The sequence below is a fragment of the Microchirus variegatus genome, assembly GCF_963457635.1.
Source record: "Microchirus variegatus genome assembly, chromosome: 1".
In the NCBI taxonomy this organism is placed as follows: Eukaryota; Metazoa; Chordata; class Actinopteri; order Pleuronectiformes; family Soleidae; genus Microchirus; species Microchirus variegatus.
Genome location: NC_139802.1, coordinates 35,504,486 through 35,521,467, shown reverse-complemented (window position 1 = coordinate 35,521,467; position 16,982 = coordinate 35,504,486). Strand labels below are relative to the sequence as shown.

At 33.6% G+C, this 16,982-nt stretch overlaps 1 protein-coding gene across 1 annotated transcript in view; it reads left to right on the top strand.

Annotated features, from left to right (window-relative positions):
• pcsk5a (proprotein convertase subtilisin/kexin type 5a) overlaps positions 1–15,930 on the top strand; it is a gene marked incomplete at both ends in the record, with an annotated part of 49,319 nt that extends 33,389 nt beyond the window's left edge. The window contains 3 exons of the mRNA XM_083903591.1: positions 608–708; positions 1,212–1,407; positions 15,440–15,930. Of these exons, the coding sequence (XP_083759717.1) occupies positions 608–708; positions 1,212–1,407; positions 15,440–15,930 (788 nt within the window). The remainder of the gene's footprint in view (positions 1–607; positions 709–1,211; positions 1,408–15,439) is intronic.
• Between the last annotated feature and the right edge of the window lie 1,052 nt (positions 15,931–16,982).

The following is a 16,982-nucleotide window of genomic DNA, read 5'->3' as shown; positions in this document are numbered from 1 at the left end:
AGTCTGGCCCGTGGGCCTATCACAGCCCCAGTCATGCGCCACTCATTAGCTGGTTTTCAAAGTTATGCTTTGAAACCACAGTCCTGGGTTCTAAACCCACCTGTGATAGATAGATAGATTCTGTCTATTTTCTTATTATGTTATTTCACTCCAGATGCAAATGAAAGGCAGATTATTTCATTTTTTTCACCCCTGCATGGCTTAGATTTGGTTACATTGCCATTTATGTAACGTTATATGTAACCTTTACTGTTAAAAGGGGTCTGAGAGGCCATCGGCCCCAGGGAAATCTGCACATTATCAAATGTGGCCCTCGTTTGGACAGCTGTAAAGGAACATGTAAATGAGTCACAAATATGCAGCACATTGATTTCCTGTTCACAAATGTGAAATATGTCACACAACAAGTCTACAACAGAAGGAGAAATTGACATGAAATGAACCACACTGCCCATGTGCATCATCATGAAGGACCATGTAGTTTAACAGTGATGTGTTTGCGGACATCAGAGCATCTCTGTGCTCTTAGATTTGTCATCAATATGATTCAGGTAATTGTTGATTGTGATATTTCTTTATTCGTGTCTCATCGCATATATACGTGCAGGAAAAGATTCCCATTCGTGTGACTCGTGCTACACTGGATACCTGCTCTCAGATGGAACGTGTGAGTCCATGTGTGACATCGGCCAGTATCCCGTTGTGAAGGTAACAGCATTTTAATTTCACAAATGTTAACTTTTTATTAAAAAAAAAAAAAAAAAAAAAAAACTCCCTGCCCTTGCCTCACCAAAAATAATTACTACTAATGTTTTGGCCCCAGGTGTCATATAATGTAATTCAGACTGACTTATTACTCCACCAGGAGAAATCGCAAACAGCAGAGTGAAAATTATGACTGTGAAATTATTTCAAAATAAATCTCCAGGTTGTGGCTGCGAGGCAACCTATACTGAAACTGTCTGACGTATTAATTAAATAAATGAGAGGCAGTTCATCACTCATATTCATAGTGATATTATTTTAAAATGAGAAATTTTCATATTTCTAGAAGCAGAGAACCTGTGTCTGTTTCATTTCTATATATACTGTCTTATTCTATTTTGTACACACTTTCTTTTTATAGAATTTTATTCACTGAATTTCCACCTCATCATACTACAGACAATAAAAACGTCTTAAATCTTGTCCTTTCCCCTGACTGTCACCAGGGTTCACTTCATGCTTGTGAGGACTGTGATCACTCCTGTCTGGAGTGTCGTGGGCCCGGTGCAACAAACTGCACCATGTGTCCTGCTCAGGCCATTTTAGAAGCCGGAGGACGCTGTCTGCTTTGTTGCCGCCACGAGGACGAGGAGGAGACCACGACGCAGCAGCAGGACTGTTGTAACTGCACGGAGACTCGAGGTGAGCATTTGTCTTGAGTTGGACTCTCTTTTTTTTTTTCCTGGAGCTGATGATGAACACTCTTAGGTCAACGCTGACATTCAGATTACATGCACCACCCTTTAGTTTGTACCCAGAGGTGATCTGTATATTAAACTTGTCGAGGTCAAGTGAGAAATATCAGGAGTTCACTTCATGCAAAATGTCAGGAAAAATGTTAAACATAGTTTCCAGCAGCACTTTAGGGTCCAAAATACTCACAGCTACAGTTTGGAAGCACAGACAGAGCCACTGAAGACAATACTTCACTTACTCCAATCGCATTTAATACTGACCTATTTTGTCAAATTTTGTGTTGATACAAACCTTGGACAACATACTAAAGTATTACTTTGTTGTCAAATTTTGGACGACATACGATAGTATGATTTTTTTTGTCAAAATTGGTCAAAAATGTCATACTATAGCATGTTGTCCAAAAATGGTGAAAAATGTCATAGTATAGTATGACGACCAAAAATTGTCAAAAAAGTCATACTTTAGCATGTCGTCCAAAAATTATCAAAAATGTCATAGTATAGTATGTCGTCCTAAAATTGTCAAAATTGGTCAAAATTGTCATGCTATAGCATGTCGTCCATAAATGGTCAAAAACATCATAGAATAGTATGGTGTCCAAAAATGGTCAAAATTGGTCAAAAATGTCATACTATAGCATGTTGTCCAAAATTGGTCAAAAATGTCATACTATAGCATGTTGTCCAAAAATGGTCAAAATTGGTCAAAAATGTCATACTATAGCATGTTGTCCAAAAATGGTCAAAAATGTCATAGTATAGTATGACGTCCAAAAATAATAAAAAATGTCATAGTATAGTATGTCGTCCAAAAATGGTCAAAAATGTCATAGTATAGCATGTTGTCCAAAAATGGTCAAAAACGTCATACTATAGCATGTTGTCCAAAAATGGTCAAAACGTCATACTATAGCATGACGTCCAAAAATGGTCAAAAATGTCATAGTATAGTATGACGTCCAAAAATGGTCAAATAAGTCATACTATAGCATGTCGTCCAAAAATTGTGAAAAACATCATAGAATAGTATGACGTCCAAAAATGGTCAAAATTGTCATAGTATAGTATGATGTCCAAAAATGGTCATATAAGTCATACTATACCATGTCGTCCAAAATTTGACCAAAAAGTCATAGTATAGTATGTCGTCCAAAAATGGTCAAAATTGGTCATAATCGTCATACTATAGCATGTCGTCCATAATTGGTCAAAAACATCATAGTATAGTATGGTGTCCAAAAATGGTCAAAATTGGTCAAAAATGTCATACTATAGCATGTTGTCCAAAAATGGTCAAAATTAGTCAAAAATGTCATATTATAGCATGTTGTCCAAAAATGGTAAAAAATGTCATAGTATAGTATGACGTCCAAAAATGATCAAATAAGTCATACTATAGCATGTCGTCCAAAAATTGTCAAAAACATCATAGAATAGTATGACGTCCAAAAATGGTCAAAAAAGTTATGCTATAGCATGTCGTCCAAAAATGGTAAAAAATGTCATAGTATAGTATAACGTCCTAAAATGGTCATATAAGTCATACTATACCATGTCGTCCAAAATTTGACCAAAAAGTCATAGTATAGTATGTCGTCCTAAAATTGTCAAAAATTGTCAAAAACGTCATAGTATAGTATGTCGTCCATAAATGGTCAAAAACATCATAGTATAGTATGTCGTCCAAAATGGTCAAAAATGTCATAGTATAGTATGACGTCCAAAAATGGTCAAATAAGTCATACTATACCATGTCGTCCAAAAATTATCAAAAATGTCATAGTATAGTATGTCGTCCTAAAATTGTCAAAAATGGTCAAAAACGTCATACAATAGCATGTCGTCCAAAATGGTCAAAAATGTCATACTATAGCATGTTGTCCAAAAATTATCAAAAATGTCATAGTATAGTATGTCGTCCTAAAATTGTCAAATTAGTCATACTATAGCATGTCGTCCAAAAATGATCAAAAATGTCATAGTATAATATGTCGTCCTATAATTGTCAAAAATGGTCAAAAACGTCAGACTATCGCATGACGTCCAAAATTGGTAAAAAACGTCATACTATAGCATGTTGTCCAAAAATGGTCAAAAAGTCACAGTATAGTATGTCGTCCAAAAATGGTCCAAATTGATCAAAATCGTCATACTATAGCATGTCGTCCAAAAATTATCAAAAATGTCATAGTATAGTATGTCGTCCTAAAATTGTCAAAAATGGTCAAAAATGTCATACTATACCATGTCGTCCAAAATTTGACCAAAAAGTCAAAGTATAGTATGTCGTCCTAAAATTGTCAAAAATTCTCAAAAACGTCACAGTATATTATGTCGTCCATAAATGGTTAAAAACATCATAGTATAGTATGTCGTCCAAAATGGTCAAATAGTATAGTATGTTGTCCAAAATGGTCAAAAATGTCATAGTATAGTATGACATCCAAAAATGGTCAAATAAGTCATACTATAGCATGTGGTCCATAAATGGTCAAAAACATCATACTATAGCATGTCGTCCAAAATTGGTCAAAATTGGTCAAAAATGTCATATTATAGCATGTTGTCCAAAAATGGTCAAAAATGTCATAGTATAGTATGACGTCCAAAAATGATCAAATAAGTCATACTATAGCATGTCGTCCAAAAATGGTAAAAAATGTCATAGTATAGTATAACGTCCTAAAATGGTCATATAAGTCATACTATACCATGTCGTCCAAAATTTGACCAAAAAGTCATAGTATAGTATGTCGTCCTAAAATTGTCAAAAACGTCATAGTATAGTATGTCGTCCATAAATGGTCAAAAACATCATAGTATAGTATGTCGTCCAAAATGGTCAAAAATGTCATAGTATAGTATGACGTCCAAAAATGGTCAAATAAGTCATACTATAGCATGTCGTCCAAAAATTGTGAAAAACATCATAGAATAGTATGACGTCCAAAAATGGTCAAAATTGTTATAGTATAGTATGATGTCCAAAAATGGTCATATAAGTCATACTATACCATGTCGTCCAAAATTTGACCAAAAAGTCATAGTATAGTATGTCGTCCAAAAATGGTCAAAATTGGTCATAATCGTCATACTATAGCATGTCGTCCATAATTGGTCAAAAACATCATAGTATAGTATGGTGTCCAAAAATGGTCAAAATTGGTCAAAAATGTCATACTATAGCATGTTGTCCAAAAATGGTCAAAATTAGTCAAAAATGTCATATTATAGCATGTTGTCCAAAAATGGTCAAAAATGTCATAGTATAGTATGACGTCCAAAAATAATCAAATAAGTCATACTATAGCATGTCGTCCAAAAATTGTCAAAAACATCATAGAATAGTATGACGTCCAAAAATGGTCAAAAAAGTTATGCTATAGCATGTCGTCCAAAAATGGTAAAAAATGTCATAGTATAGTATAACGTCCAAAAATGGTCAAAAAAGTTATGCTATAGCATGTCGTCCAAAAATTGTCAAAAACGTCATAGTATAGTATGTCGTCCATAAATGGTCAAAAACATCATAGTATAGTATGTCGTCCAAAATGGTCAAAAATGTCATAGTATAGTATGACGTCCAAAAATGGTCAAATAAGTCATACTATACCATGTCGTCCAAAAATTATCAAAAATGTCATAGTATAGTATGTCGTCCTAAAATTGTCAAAAATGGTCAAAAACGTCATACAATAGCATGTCGTCCAAAATGGTCAAAAATGTCATACTATAGCATGTTGTCCAAAAATGGTCAAAAAGTCATAGTATAGTATGTCGTCCAAAAATTGTCAAATTAGTCATACTATAGCATGTCGTCCAAAAATGATCAAAAATGTCATAGTATAGTATGTCGTCCTATAATTGTCAAAAATGGTCAAAAACGTCAGACTATCGCATGACGTCCAAAATTGGTCAAAAACGTCATACTATAGCATGTTGTCCAAAAATGGTCAAAAAGTCACAGTATAGTATGTCGTCCAAAAATGGTCCAAATTGATCAAAATCGTCATACTATAGCATGTCGTCCAAAGATGGTCAAAATTGGTCAAAAAAGTCATAATTTAGCATGTCGTCCAAAAATTATCAAAAATGTCATAGTATAGTATGTCGTCCTAAAATTGTCAAAAATGGTCAAAAATGTCATACTATACCATGTCGTCCAAAATTTGACCAAAAAGTCATAGTATAGTATGTCGTCCTAAAATTGTCAAAAATTGTCAAAAACGTCACAGTATATTATGTCGTCCATAAATGGTTAAAAACATCATAGTATAGTATGTCGTCCAAAATGGTCAAATAGTATAGTATGTTGTCCAAAATGGTCAAAAATGTCATAGTATAGTATGACATCCAAAAATGGTCAAATAAGTCATACTATAGCATGTGGTCCATAAATGGTCAAAAACATCATACTATAGCATGTCGTCCAAAATTGGTCAAAATTGGTCAAAAATGTCATATTATAGCATGTTGTCCAAAAATGGTCAAAAATGTCATAGTATAGTATGACGTCCAAAAATGATCAAATAAGTCATACTATACCATGTCGTCCAAAATTTGACCAAAAAGTCATAGTATAGTATGTCGTCCTAAAATTGTCAAAAACGTCATAGTATAGTTTGTCGTCCATAAATGGTCAAAAACATCATAGTATAGTATGTCGTCCAAAATGGTCAAAAATGTCATAGTATAGTATGACGTCCAAAAATGGTCAAATAAGTCATACTATACCATGTCGTCCAAAAATGATCAAAAACGTCATACTATAGCATGTCGTCCAAAATGGTCAAAAATGTCATAGTATAGTATGTCGTCCAAAATGGTCAAAAATGTCATAGTATAGTATGACGTCCAAAAATGGTCAAATAAGTCATACTATACCATGTCGTCCAAAAATGATCAAAAATGTCATAGTATAGTATGTTGTCCTATAATTGTCAAAAATTGTCAAAAACGTCATACTATAGTATGTCGTCCAAAAATGGTCAAAATTTTTCAAAATCGTCATGCTATAGCATGTCGTCCAAAAATGGTCAAAAATGTCATAGTATAGTATAACGTCCAAAAATGGTCATATAAGTCATACTATACCATGTTGTCCAAAATTTGACCAAAAAGTCATAGTTTAGTATGTCGTCCTAAAATTGTCAAAAATTGTCAAAAACGTCACAGTATATTATGTCGTCCATAAATGGTTAAAAACATCATAGTATAGTATGTCGTCCAAAATGGTCAAAAATGTCATAGTATAGTATGACGTCCAAAAATTGTCAAATAAGTCATACTATACCATGTCGTCCAAAAATGATCAAAAATGTCATAGTATAGTATGTCGTCCTATAATTGTCAAAAATGGTCAAAAACGTCATACTATAGTATGCCGTCCAAAAATGGTCAAAATTTGTCAAAATCGTCATGCTATAGCATGTCGTCCAAAAATGGTCAAAAATGTCATAGTATAGTATAACGTCCAAAAATGGTCATATAAGTCATACTATACCATGTTGTCCAAAATTTGACCAAAAACGTCATAGTATATTATGTCGTCCATAAATGGTTAAAAACATCATAGTATAGTATGTCGTCCAAAATGGTCAAAAATGTCATAGTATAATATGACATCCAAAAATGGTCAAAAACGTCATACTATAGCATGTCGTCCAAAATGGTAAAAAATGTCATTGTATAGTATGTCGTCAAAAATGATAAAAAATGTCATAGTAAAGTATGTCGTCCTAAAATTGTCAAAAATGGTCAAAAACGTCATACTATAGCATGTCGTCCAAAATGGTCAAAAATGTCATGGTATAGTATGACGTCCAAAAATGGTCAAAATAGTCATACTATAGCATGTCGTCCAAAAATGATGAAAAATTTCATAGTATAGTATAACGTCCAAAAATGGTCATATAAGTCATACTATACCATGTCGTCCAAAATTTGACCAAAAAGTCATAGTATAGTATGTCGTCCTAAAATTGTCAAAAATGGTCAAAAACGTCATACTATATAGCATGTCGTCCAAAATGGTCAAAAATGTCATAGTATAGTATGACGTCCAAAAATGGTCAAAATAGTCGTAGTATAGTATGTCGTCCTAAAATTGTCAAAAATGGTCAAAAACGTCATACTATAGCATGACGTCCAAAATTGGTCAAAAAGTCATAGTATAGTATGTCGTCCAAAAATGGTCAAAAATGTCATAGTATAGCATGTCGTCCAAAAATTATCAAAAATGTCATAGTATAGTATGTCGTCCAGAAATGGTCAAATAAGTCATACTATATACCATGTCGTCCTAAAATTGTCAAAAATGGTAAAAAATGTCATAGTATAGTATGTCGTCCAAAAATGATAAAAATGTCATAGTATAGTATGTCGTCCAAAAATTGTCAAAAATGTCATACTATAGCATGTCGTCCATAAATGGTCAAAAACATCATAGAATAGTATGTCGTCTAAAAATGGTCAAAATTGGTCAAAAATGTCATACTATAGCATGTTGTCCAAAAATGGTCAAAAATGTCATAGTATAGTATGACGTCCAAAAATGATAAAAAAATGTCATAGTATAGTATGTCGTCCAAAAATGGTCAAAAATGTCATACTATAGCATGTTGTCCAAAAATGGTCAAAATTAGTCAAAAATGTCATATTATAGCATGTTGTCCAAAAATGGTCAAAAATGTCATAGTATAGTATGACGTCCAAAAATAATCAAATAAGTCATACTATAGCATGTCGTCCAAAAATTGTCAAAAACATCATAGAATAGTATGACGTCCAAAAATGGTCAAAAAAGTTATGCTATAGCATGTCGTCCAAAAATGGTAAAAAATGTCATAGTATAGTATAACGTCCTAAAATGGTCATATAAGTCATACTATACCATGTCGTCCAAAATTTGACCAAAAAGTCATAGTATAGTATGTCGTCCTAAAATTGTCAAAAATTGTCAAAAACGTCATAGTATAGTATGTCGTCCATAAATGGTCAAAAACATCATAGTATAGTATGTCGTCCAAAATGGTCAAAAATGTCATAGTATAGTATGACGTCCAAAAATGGTCAAATAAGTCATACTATACCATGTCGTCCAAAAATTATCAAAAATGTCATAGTATAGTATGTCGTCCTAAAATTGTCAAAAATGGTCAAAAACGTCATACAATAGCATGTCGTCCAAAATGGTCAAAAATGTCATACTATAGCATGTTGTCCAAAAATGGTCAAAAAGTCACAGTATAGTATGTCGTCCAAAAATGGTCCAAATTGATCAAAATCGTCATACTATAGCATGTCGTCCAAAGATGGTCAAAATTGGTCAAAAAAGTCATAATTTAGCATGTCGTCCAAAAATTATCAAAAATGTCATAGTATAGTATGTCGTCCTAAAATTGTCAAAAATGGTCAAAAATGTCATACTATACCATGTCGTCCAAAATTTGACCAAAAAGTCATAGTATAGTATGTCGTCCTAAAATTGTCAAAAATTGTCAAAAACGTCACAGTATATTATGTCGTCCATAAATGGTTAAAAACATCATAGTATAGTATGTCGTCCAAAATGGTCAAATAGTATAGTATGTTGTCCAAAATGGTCAAAAATGTCATAGTATAGTATGACATCCAAAAATGGTCAAATAAGTCATACTATAGCATGTGGTCCATAAATGGTCAAAAACATCATACTATAGCATGTCGTCCAAAATTGGTCAAAATTGGTCAAAAATGTCATATTATAGCATGTTGTCCAAAAATGGTCAAAAATGTCATAGTATAGTATGACGTCCAAAAATGATCAAATAAGTCATACTATAGCATGTCGTCCAAAAATGGTAAAAAATGTCATAGTATAGTATAACGTCCTAAAATGGTCATATAAGTCATACTATACCATGTCGTCCAAAATTTGACCAAAAAGTCATAGTATAGTATGTCGTCCTAAAATTGTCAAAAACGTCATAGTATAGTTTGTCGTCCATAAATGGTCAAAAACATCATAGTATAGTATGTCGTCCAAAATGGTCAAAAATGTCATAGTATAGTATGACGTCCAAAAATGGTCAAATAAGTCATACTATACCATGTCGTCCAAAAATGATCAAAAACGTCATACTATAGCATGTCGTCCAAAATGGTCAAAAATGTCATAGTATAGTATGTCGTCCAAAATGGTCAAAAATGTCATAGTATAGTATGACGTCCAAAAATGGTCAAATAAGTCATACTATACCATGTCGTCCAAAAATGATCAAAAATGTCATAGTATAGTATGTCGTCCTATAATTGTCAAAAATTGTCAAAAACGCCATACTATAGTATGTCGTCCAAAAATGGTCAAAATTTGTCAAAATCGTCATGCTATAGCATGTCGTCCAAAAATGGTCAAAAATGTCATAGTATAGTATAACGTCCAAAAATGGTCATATAAGTCATACTATACCATGTTGTCCAAAATTTGACCAAAAAGTCATAGTTTAGTATGTCGTCCTAAAATTGTCAAAAATTGTCAAAAACGTCACAGTATATTATGTCGTCCATAAATGGTTAAAAACATCATAGTATAGTATGTCGTCCAAAATGGTCAAAAATGTCATAGTATAGTATGACGTCCAAAAATTGTCAAATAAGTCATACTATACCATGTCGTCCAAAAATGATCAAAAATGTCATAGTATAGTATGTCGTCCTATAATTGTCAAAAATGGTCAAAAACGTCATACTATAGTATGCCGTCCAAAAATGGTCAAAATTTGTCAAAATCGTCATGCTATAGCATGTCGTCCAAAAATGGTCAAAAATGTCATAGTATAGTATAACGTCCAAAAATGGTCATATAAGTCATACTATACCATGTTGTCCAAAATTTGACCAAAAACGTCATAGTATATTATGTCGTCCATAAATGGTTAAAAACATCATAGTATAGTATGTCGTCCAAAATGGTCAAAAATGTCATAGTATAATATGACATCCAAAAATGGTCAAAAACGTCATACTATAGCATGTCGTCCAAAATGGTAAAAAATGTCATTGTATAGTATGTCGTCAAAAATGATAAAAAATGTCATAGTAAAGTATGTCGTCCTAAAATTGTCAAAAATGGTCAAAAACGTCATACTATAGCATGTCCTCCAAAATGGTCAAAAATGTCATGGTATAGTATGACGTCCAAAAATGGTCAAAATAGTCATACTATAGCATGTCGTCCAAAAATGATGAAAAATTTCATAGTATAGTATAACGTCCAAAAATGGTCATATAAGTCATACTATACCATGTCGTCCAAAATTTGACCAAAAAGTCATAGTATAGTATGTCGTCCTAAAATTGTCAAAAATGGTCAAAAACGTCATACTATATAGCATGTCGTCCAAAATGGTCAAAAATGTCATAGTATAGTATGACGTCCAAAAATGGTCAAAATAGTCGTAGTATAGTATGTCGTCCTAAAATTGTCAAAAATGGTCAAAAACGTCATACTATAGCATGACGTCCAAAATTGGTCAAAAAGTCATAGTATAGTATGTCGTCCAAAAATGGTCAAAAATGTCATAGTATAGCATGTCGTCCAAAAATTATCAAAAATGTCATAGTATAGTATGTCGTCCAGAAATGGTCAAATAAGTCATACTATATACCATGTCGTCCTAAAATTGTCAAAAATGGTAAAAAATGTCATAGTATAGTATGTCGTCCAAAAATGATAAAAATGTCATAGTATAGTATGTCGTCCAAAAATTGTCAAAAATGTCATACTATAGCATGTCGTCCATAAATGGTCAAAAACATCATAGAATAGTATGTCGTCTAAAAATGGTCAAAATTGGTCAAAAATGTCATACTATAGCATGTTGTCCAAAAATGGTCAAAAATGTCATAGTATAGTATGACGTCCAAAAATGATAAAAAATGTCATAGTATAGTATGTCGTCCAAAAATGGTCAAAAATGTCATACTATAGCATGTTGTCCAAAAATGGTCAAAAACGTCATACTATAGCATGTTGTCCAAAAATGGTCAAAAACATCATACTATAGCATGACGTCCAAAAATGTCATAGTATAGTATGACGTCCAAAAATGGTCAAATAAGTCATACTATAGCATGTCGTCCAAAAATTGTGAAAAAACATCATAGAATAGAATGACGTCCAAAAATGGTCAAAAATGTCATAGTTTAGTATGACGTCCAAAAATGGTCATATAAGTCATACTATACCATGTCGTCCAAAATTTGACCAAAAAGTCATAGTGTTGTATGTCGTCCAAAAATGGTCAAAATTGGTCATAATCGTCATACTTTAGCATGTCGTCCATAAATGGTCAAAAACATCATAGTATAGTATGTCGTCCAAAAATGTTCAAAATTGGTCAAAAATGTCATACTAAAGCATGTCGTCCAAAAATGTCATAGTATAGTATGAAGTCCAAAAATGATCAAAAATGTCATAGTATAGTATGTCGTCCTAAAATTGTCAAAAATGGTCAAAAAAGTAATACTATAGTATGAAGTCCAAAAATGGTAAAATAAGTCATACTATAGCATGTCGTCCTAAAATTGCCAAAAATGGTCATATAAGTCATACTATACCATGTCGTCCAAAATTTGACCAAAAAGTCATAGTATAGTATGTCGTCCAAAAATGGTCAAAATTGGTCATAATCGTCATACTATAACACGTCGTCCATAAATGGTGAAAAACATCATAGTATAGTACGTCGTCCAAAATTGGTCAAAATCCTCATACTATAGCATGTCGTCCAAAAATGGGCAAAAATGTCATAGTATAGTATGACGTCCAAAAATGATCAAAAATGTCATAGTATAGTATGTCGTCCTAAAATTGTCTAAAATTGTCAAAAACGTCATACTATAGCATGACGTCCAAAAATTGGTCAAAAAAGTCATACTATAGCATGTTGTCCAAAAGTGTTCAAAAATGTCATATTATAGTATGACGTCCAAAAATGGTCAAAATTGGTCAAAAAAGTCATACTATAGCATGTCGTCCAAAAATGGTCAAAAATGTCATATTATATGACGTCCAAAAATTGTCAAAATTGGTCCAAAAAGTCATACGATACCATGAAGTCCAAAATTTGACCAAAAAGTCATAGTATAGTATGTTGTCCAAAAATTGTCAAAATTTATAAAAAATGTCATACTATAGTACGTCGTCCAAAAATTATCAAAAATGTCATAGTATAGTATGTCGTCCTAAAATTGTCCTAAATTGTCAAAAACGTCATACTATAGCATGACGTCCAAAAATGATCAAAAATGTCATAGTATAGTATGTCGTCCTAAAATTGTCAAAAATTGTCAAAAAGGTCATACTATAGCATGTTGTCCAAAAGTGTTCAAAAATGTCATATTATATAGTATGACGTTTTTGACCAATTTTGACAATTTTTGGACGACATACTATACTATGACTTTTTGGTCAAATTTTGGGCGACTTGCTATAGTATGACTTTTTTGACCAATTTTGACAATTTTTGGACGACATGCTATAGTATGACTTTTTTGACCAATTTTGAACAACATGCTACGTCCAAAAATGTTCAAAATCGTCACAGTATAGCATGTCATCCAAAATGGTCAAAATCACGACAGTATAGTATGACATTTTTGTCCAAACAATTGTCAAAGTTAGAACGACAAAGTATAGCTTGGCTGATTTGGGCTATCTCTTCTTGCGTCAGTGACAAACATCTCAGGTGGGAATCGAACCAACGCTCCACTGGGTCTGAAGACTAACCCTTACCCTTGAGGCCACCTGAGTTTCTGCTAAGTCATAGGACGACATTGCATATTTAGACGTTTTGGTCAAATTTTGGACCAAAAAAAAAAAGTCAAAAAAAGTCACTAATTGGATGACATAGTATATAGGATGATCTTTTCGTCATATTTTGGATTAAAAAATGTATTTTCAAAACAATTGTCAAAGTTTGGACATAATATAGTATGACGTTTTTGGCAAATTTGGGACAACATAGTATAGTATAATGTTTTTGTCAAATTTTGGACCAAAAAAAAGGTTTTCAAAAATCTGTCAAATTTTGGAGGTACATAGTATAGTATGACGTTTTTGGTCCAGTTTTGGGCCAATTTCTTTTTTTCCATAATACTGTAAAATTTTGGACCACACAGTATACTATGATGTTGTGGTCAAATTTTGGACAAAATTTTTTTTTTTTTTTTAAAATGTCAAATTTTGGATGACATAGTGTATAGTATGACGGTTTTGGCAAATTTTGGACCAAATTTTCTTTTTTCAAAAAAATGTCAAATTTTGGACGACATAGTATAGTACAGGGGTCACCAACCTTTTTGAGACAGAGAGCTACCTTAAGGGTAAAAAATAATATGGAGGGCTACCATATAATATTTTTATGTTTGTTTACCATTTAAATGATTAATATTATGCATTCAACTGCATACACATTCATTCCAGTGCTTACTCCTAACGATTACCAGTTTTTATAAACAATATCAAAGATATTTTACTGAGTGATCATATGGATAGATGCAAGTGAGGTGAAGTGAAGTGAGCCCGCGGGCACCGTATTGGCTGCCTGCGGGCTACCAGGTGCCCGCGGGCACCACGTTGGTGACCCCTGGTATAGTACAACATTTTTATCAAATTTTGGACCTAAAAAAAGTTTTCAAAAATGTGTCAAATTTTGGACCACACAGTATAGTATGACGTTCAGTCAAATTTTGGACGACATAGAATAGCATGACGTTTTTGGTCCAGTTTTGGACCAAATTTTTTTTTTTCATAATACTGTCAAATTTTGGACCACACAGTATAGTATGACGTTGTGGTCAAATTTTGGACGAAAAAAAACTTTTCAAAAATGTGTCAAATTTTGGACGACATAGTATATAGTATGACCTTTTCTTCAAAATGTTGCACCAAAAAAAAGTTTTCAAAAAAATTGTCAAATTTTGTCCGACATAGTATAGAATGACGTTTTTGGCAAATTTTAGACCCAAAAAATGTTTCAAAAACATTGTCAAAGTTACGACGACATAGTACAGTATGATGCTTTGACGTTTTGGTCCGATTTTGGACCCAAATCTTTTTTTTTCAGAAAAATTGTCATGGTTTGGACGACAAAGTATAGTATAACTTTATTTTGTCAAATTTTGGACGACATACTAAAGTATGTCTTTTTTGTCAAATGTTGGACCTTGTACTATAGTATGACTTTTTCGTCAAATTTTGGACCAAAATATATTTTTTCAAAAAAATAGTCCAATTTTGGATCACATAGTATATAGTATGACATCTGGTCAAATTTTGGACAAAAAAAAAGTTTTCAAAAGTTTGGCACATTTTGGACGACACGTTTTTGTCAAATTTCGGACCAATTTGTTTTTTTTCCAAAATACTGTCAAATTTTGGAATACATTGTATAGTATGATGTTTCGGGCAAATTTTGGACGACATAGTATGGTATGACGTTTTTGGCCAAATCTTTTTTTTTCAGAAAAATTGTCAAGGTTTGGACGACATAGTATAGTATAAAAAAAATTGTCAAATTTTGGACGACATACTAAAGGATGACTTTTTTTGTCAAATGTTGGACCTTGTACTATAGTCTGACTTTTTTGTCAAATGTTGGACGATATACTGAAGTATGACTTTTTTGAAAAAATTTGGAAACTTTTTGTCAGTTCTTCTTGGCCTTTTCATAAAAGATTACACAGGCAGCCACATCAGCCTTTCCTGACTTTTACCTGCAAAGACAACTGTCGGTCCATATTCTAGCTTTTCACCTGCTGTCTTGCTTTACTACTGCTCCATCAGTCTTGATGTAAAACGCATCACTCTGAGACAAACCCTAACCCTGCAACATAGAAATGTAGCACTGAGTAACTAAGTGATGTTGTATCATCCTATTTGGACATGATGGTTCAGTAAATAGACAAACTTTGTCCCTCTTGCATATTTCCAGGCGAGTGTGTCCTCAAAACCAACTTGGCGTTCACTGATGATGAGGACTGGGAGGCCAGAGGCAGCCTGACAATCTTCGTCATAACCTGCATCCTGCTGGTGATGGGACTGGTGGCTGTTGTCTTCCTCATCAAACACTCCCGCTCCAAACGCGCACCCCCCGACATGCCTCCTCGTGGCTATGAGAAGCTAGGCTCAGGCGGAGGATACGGCGGCGGCGGCGGTGGCAGCAACAGACATGGAGGCTACAGCTCTGCGTCTAACAGCAGCAGAGCCGGCTCCTCTGGAGGTCGTTTCCAGGAGTCTCAGTTAGTGGACATGAGTGGGCATCGCTCACGGAGAAAGGAGGATGAAGACGACGACGACGACGACGAGGACATTGTCTACATGGGTCAGGATGGCACCGTGTACAGGAAGTTCCGCTACGGTCAACTAGAAGACAACGAGGACGAGGAGCTGGAGTACGATGATGAGAGCTACAGGTTCCGGTGAAGCAGAGGAAGTTCTCTATAAAGAAATATTTCTCATTTATTTTCTAGACTCTTGTCTCTGTAATTCATTGCTCTGTTTTATTGTGCTGTTTATTTCCTGCCTGGAGGAACAGGCCCATTTATCCTTCACTGAGTATGAGTTGAACCAAATGAGACATGAGAAGTTATTTATAATGACTCATACTTTATGATTGTTATCATTCACAAAAATCAAATGAGCTGCAGAGCATTCCATGTCATTTAACATCCTTAAGTACTTCGAACATAATTAAGGTTGATTTTTCGAGACTTTGTTTTGGATTATGATTCACTTCCCGTGTGTAATACAATTCATCACGGGCATTTACTAGATTTGACAGTTTCATTAATTGTTTTATTCACTTCTTCTTCGTCATTGTATTGTTGGATTAGCATTTTAAATTTGATTTATCAATGCGCCTTCTATATTTGCCTGTGTTTGCTGTCAGTGCATTTTGATTTAAGGTGTTTAAATAAAGTCTTGCAAAGACTATGACTGGACCTCTGTCTGAATATGGTCATACATCACAAACAAACTCGGCTGGAAGGTTCATCACAAGACTCATTCAAAACAATTAACACACGTTTGAGAGTTAAAGTCCATTTTATTGAATTACTAAAGAGTGATCCATCATTTCTCTGCACATCCTCAATACACCTTTTGATAAGAAGACCATCATTTACACTATCTATGTGGGAACATGCACACAGAATGCGCACACGTGTGGATACACACACACACACACACAATGATGATATTGTGCTTTAGAGAGATCCCATCTTAATATTTCATCTTTAATTTCAAATATGCATCACACAGAAGCCAACTGCAAACACACCCACACACACACTTGGGAAAACATGGCTAAAAGGACCTGCTCTTACATTGCACATACCCTCTGATTTTATCATTAATTTGCTCCTCCTTAGTTTCAGTGTGACTCTGAAGATAAAATGTTGTGTTGCTGAAACACAAACGTTGGTCTTTAATGGCACAGGGTTTTGTTTTGGCCTCACCTTGTGCTTTTTATTGTT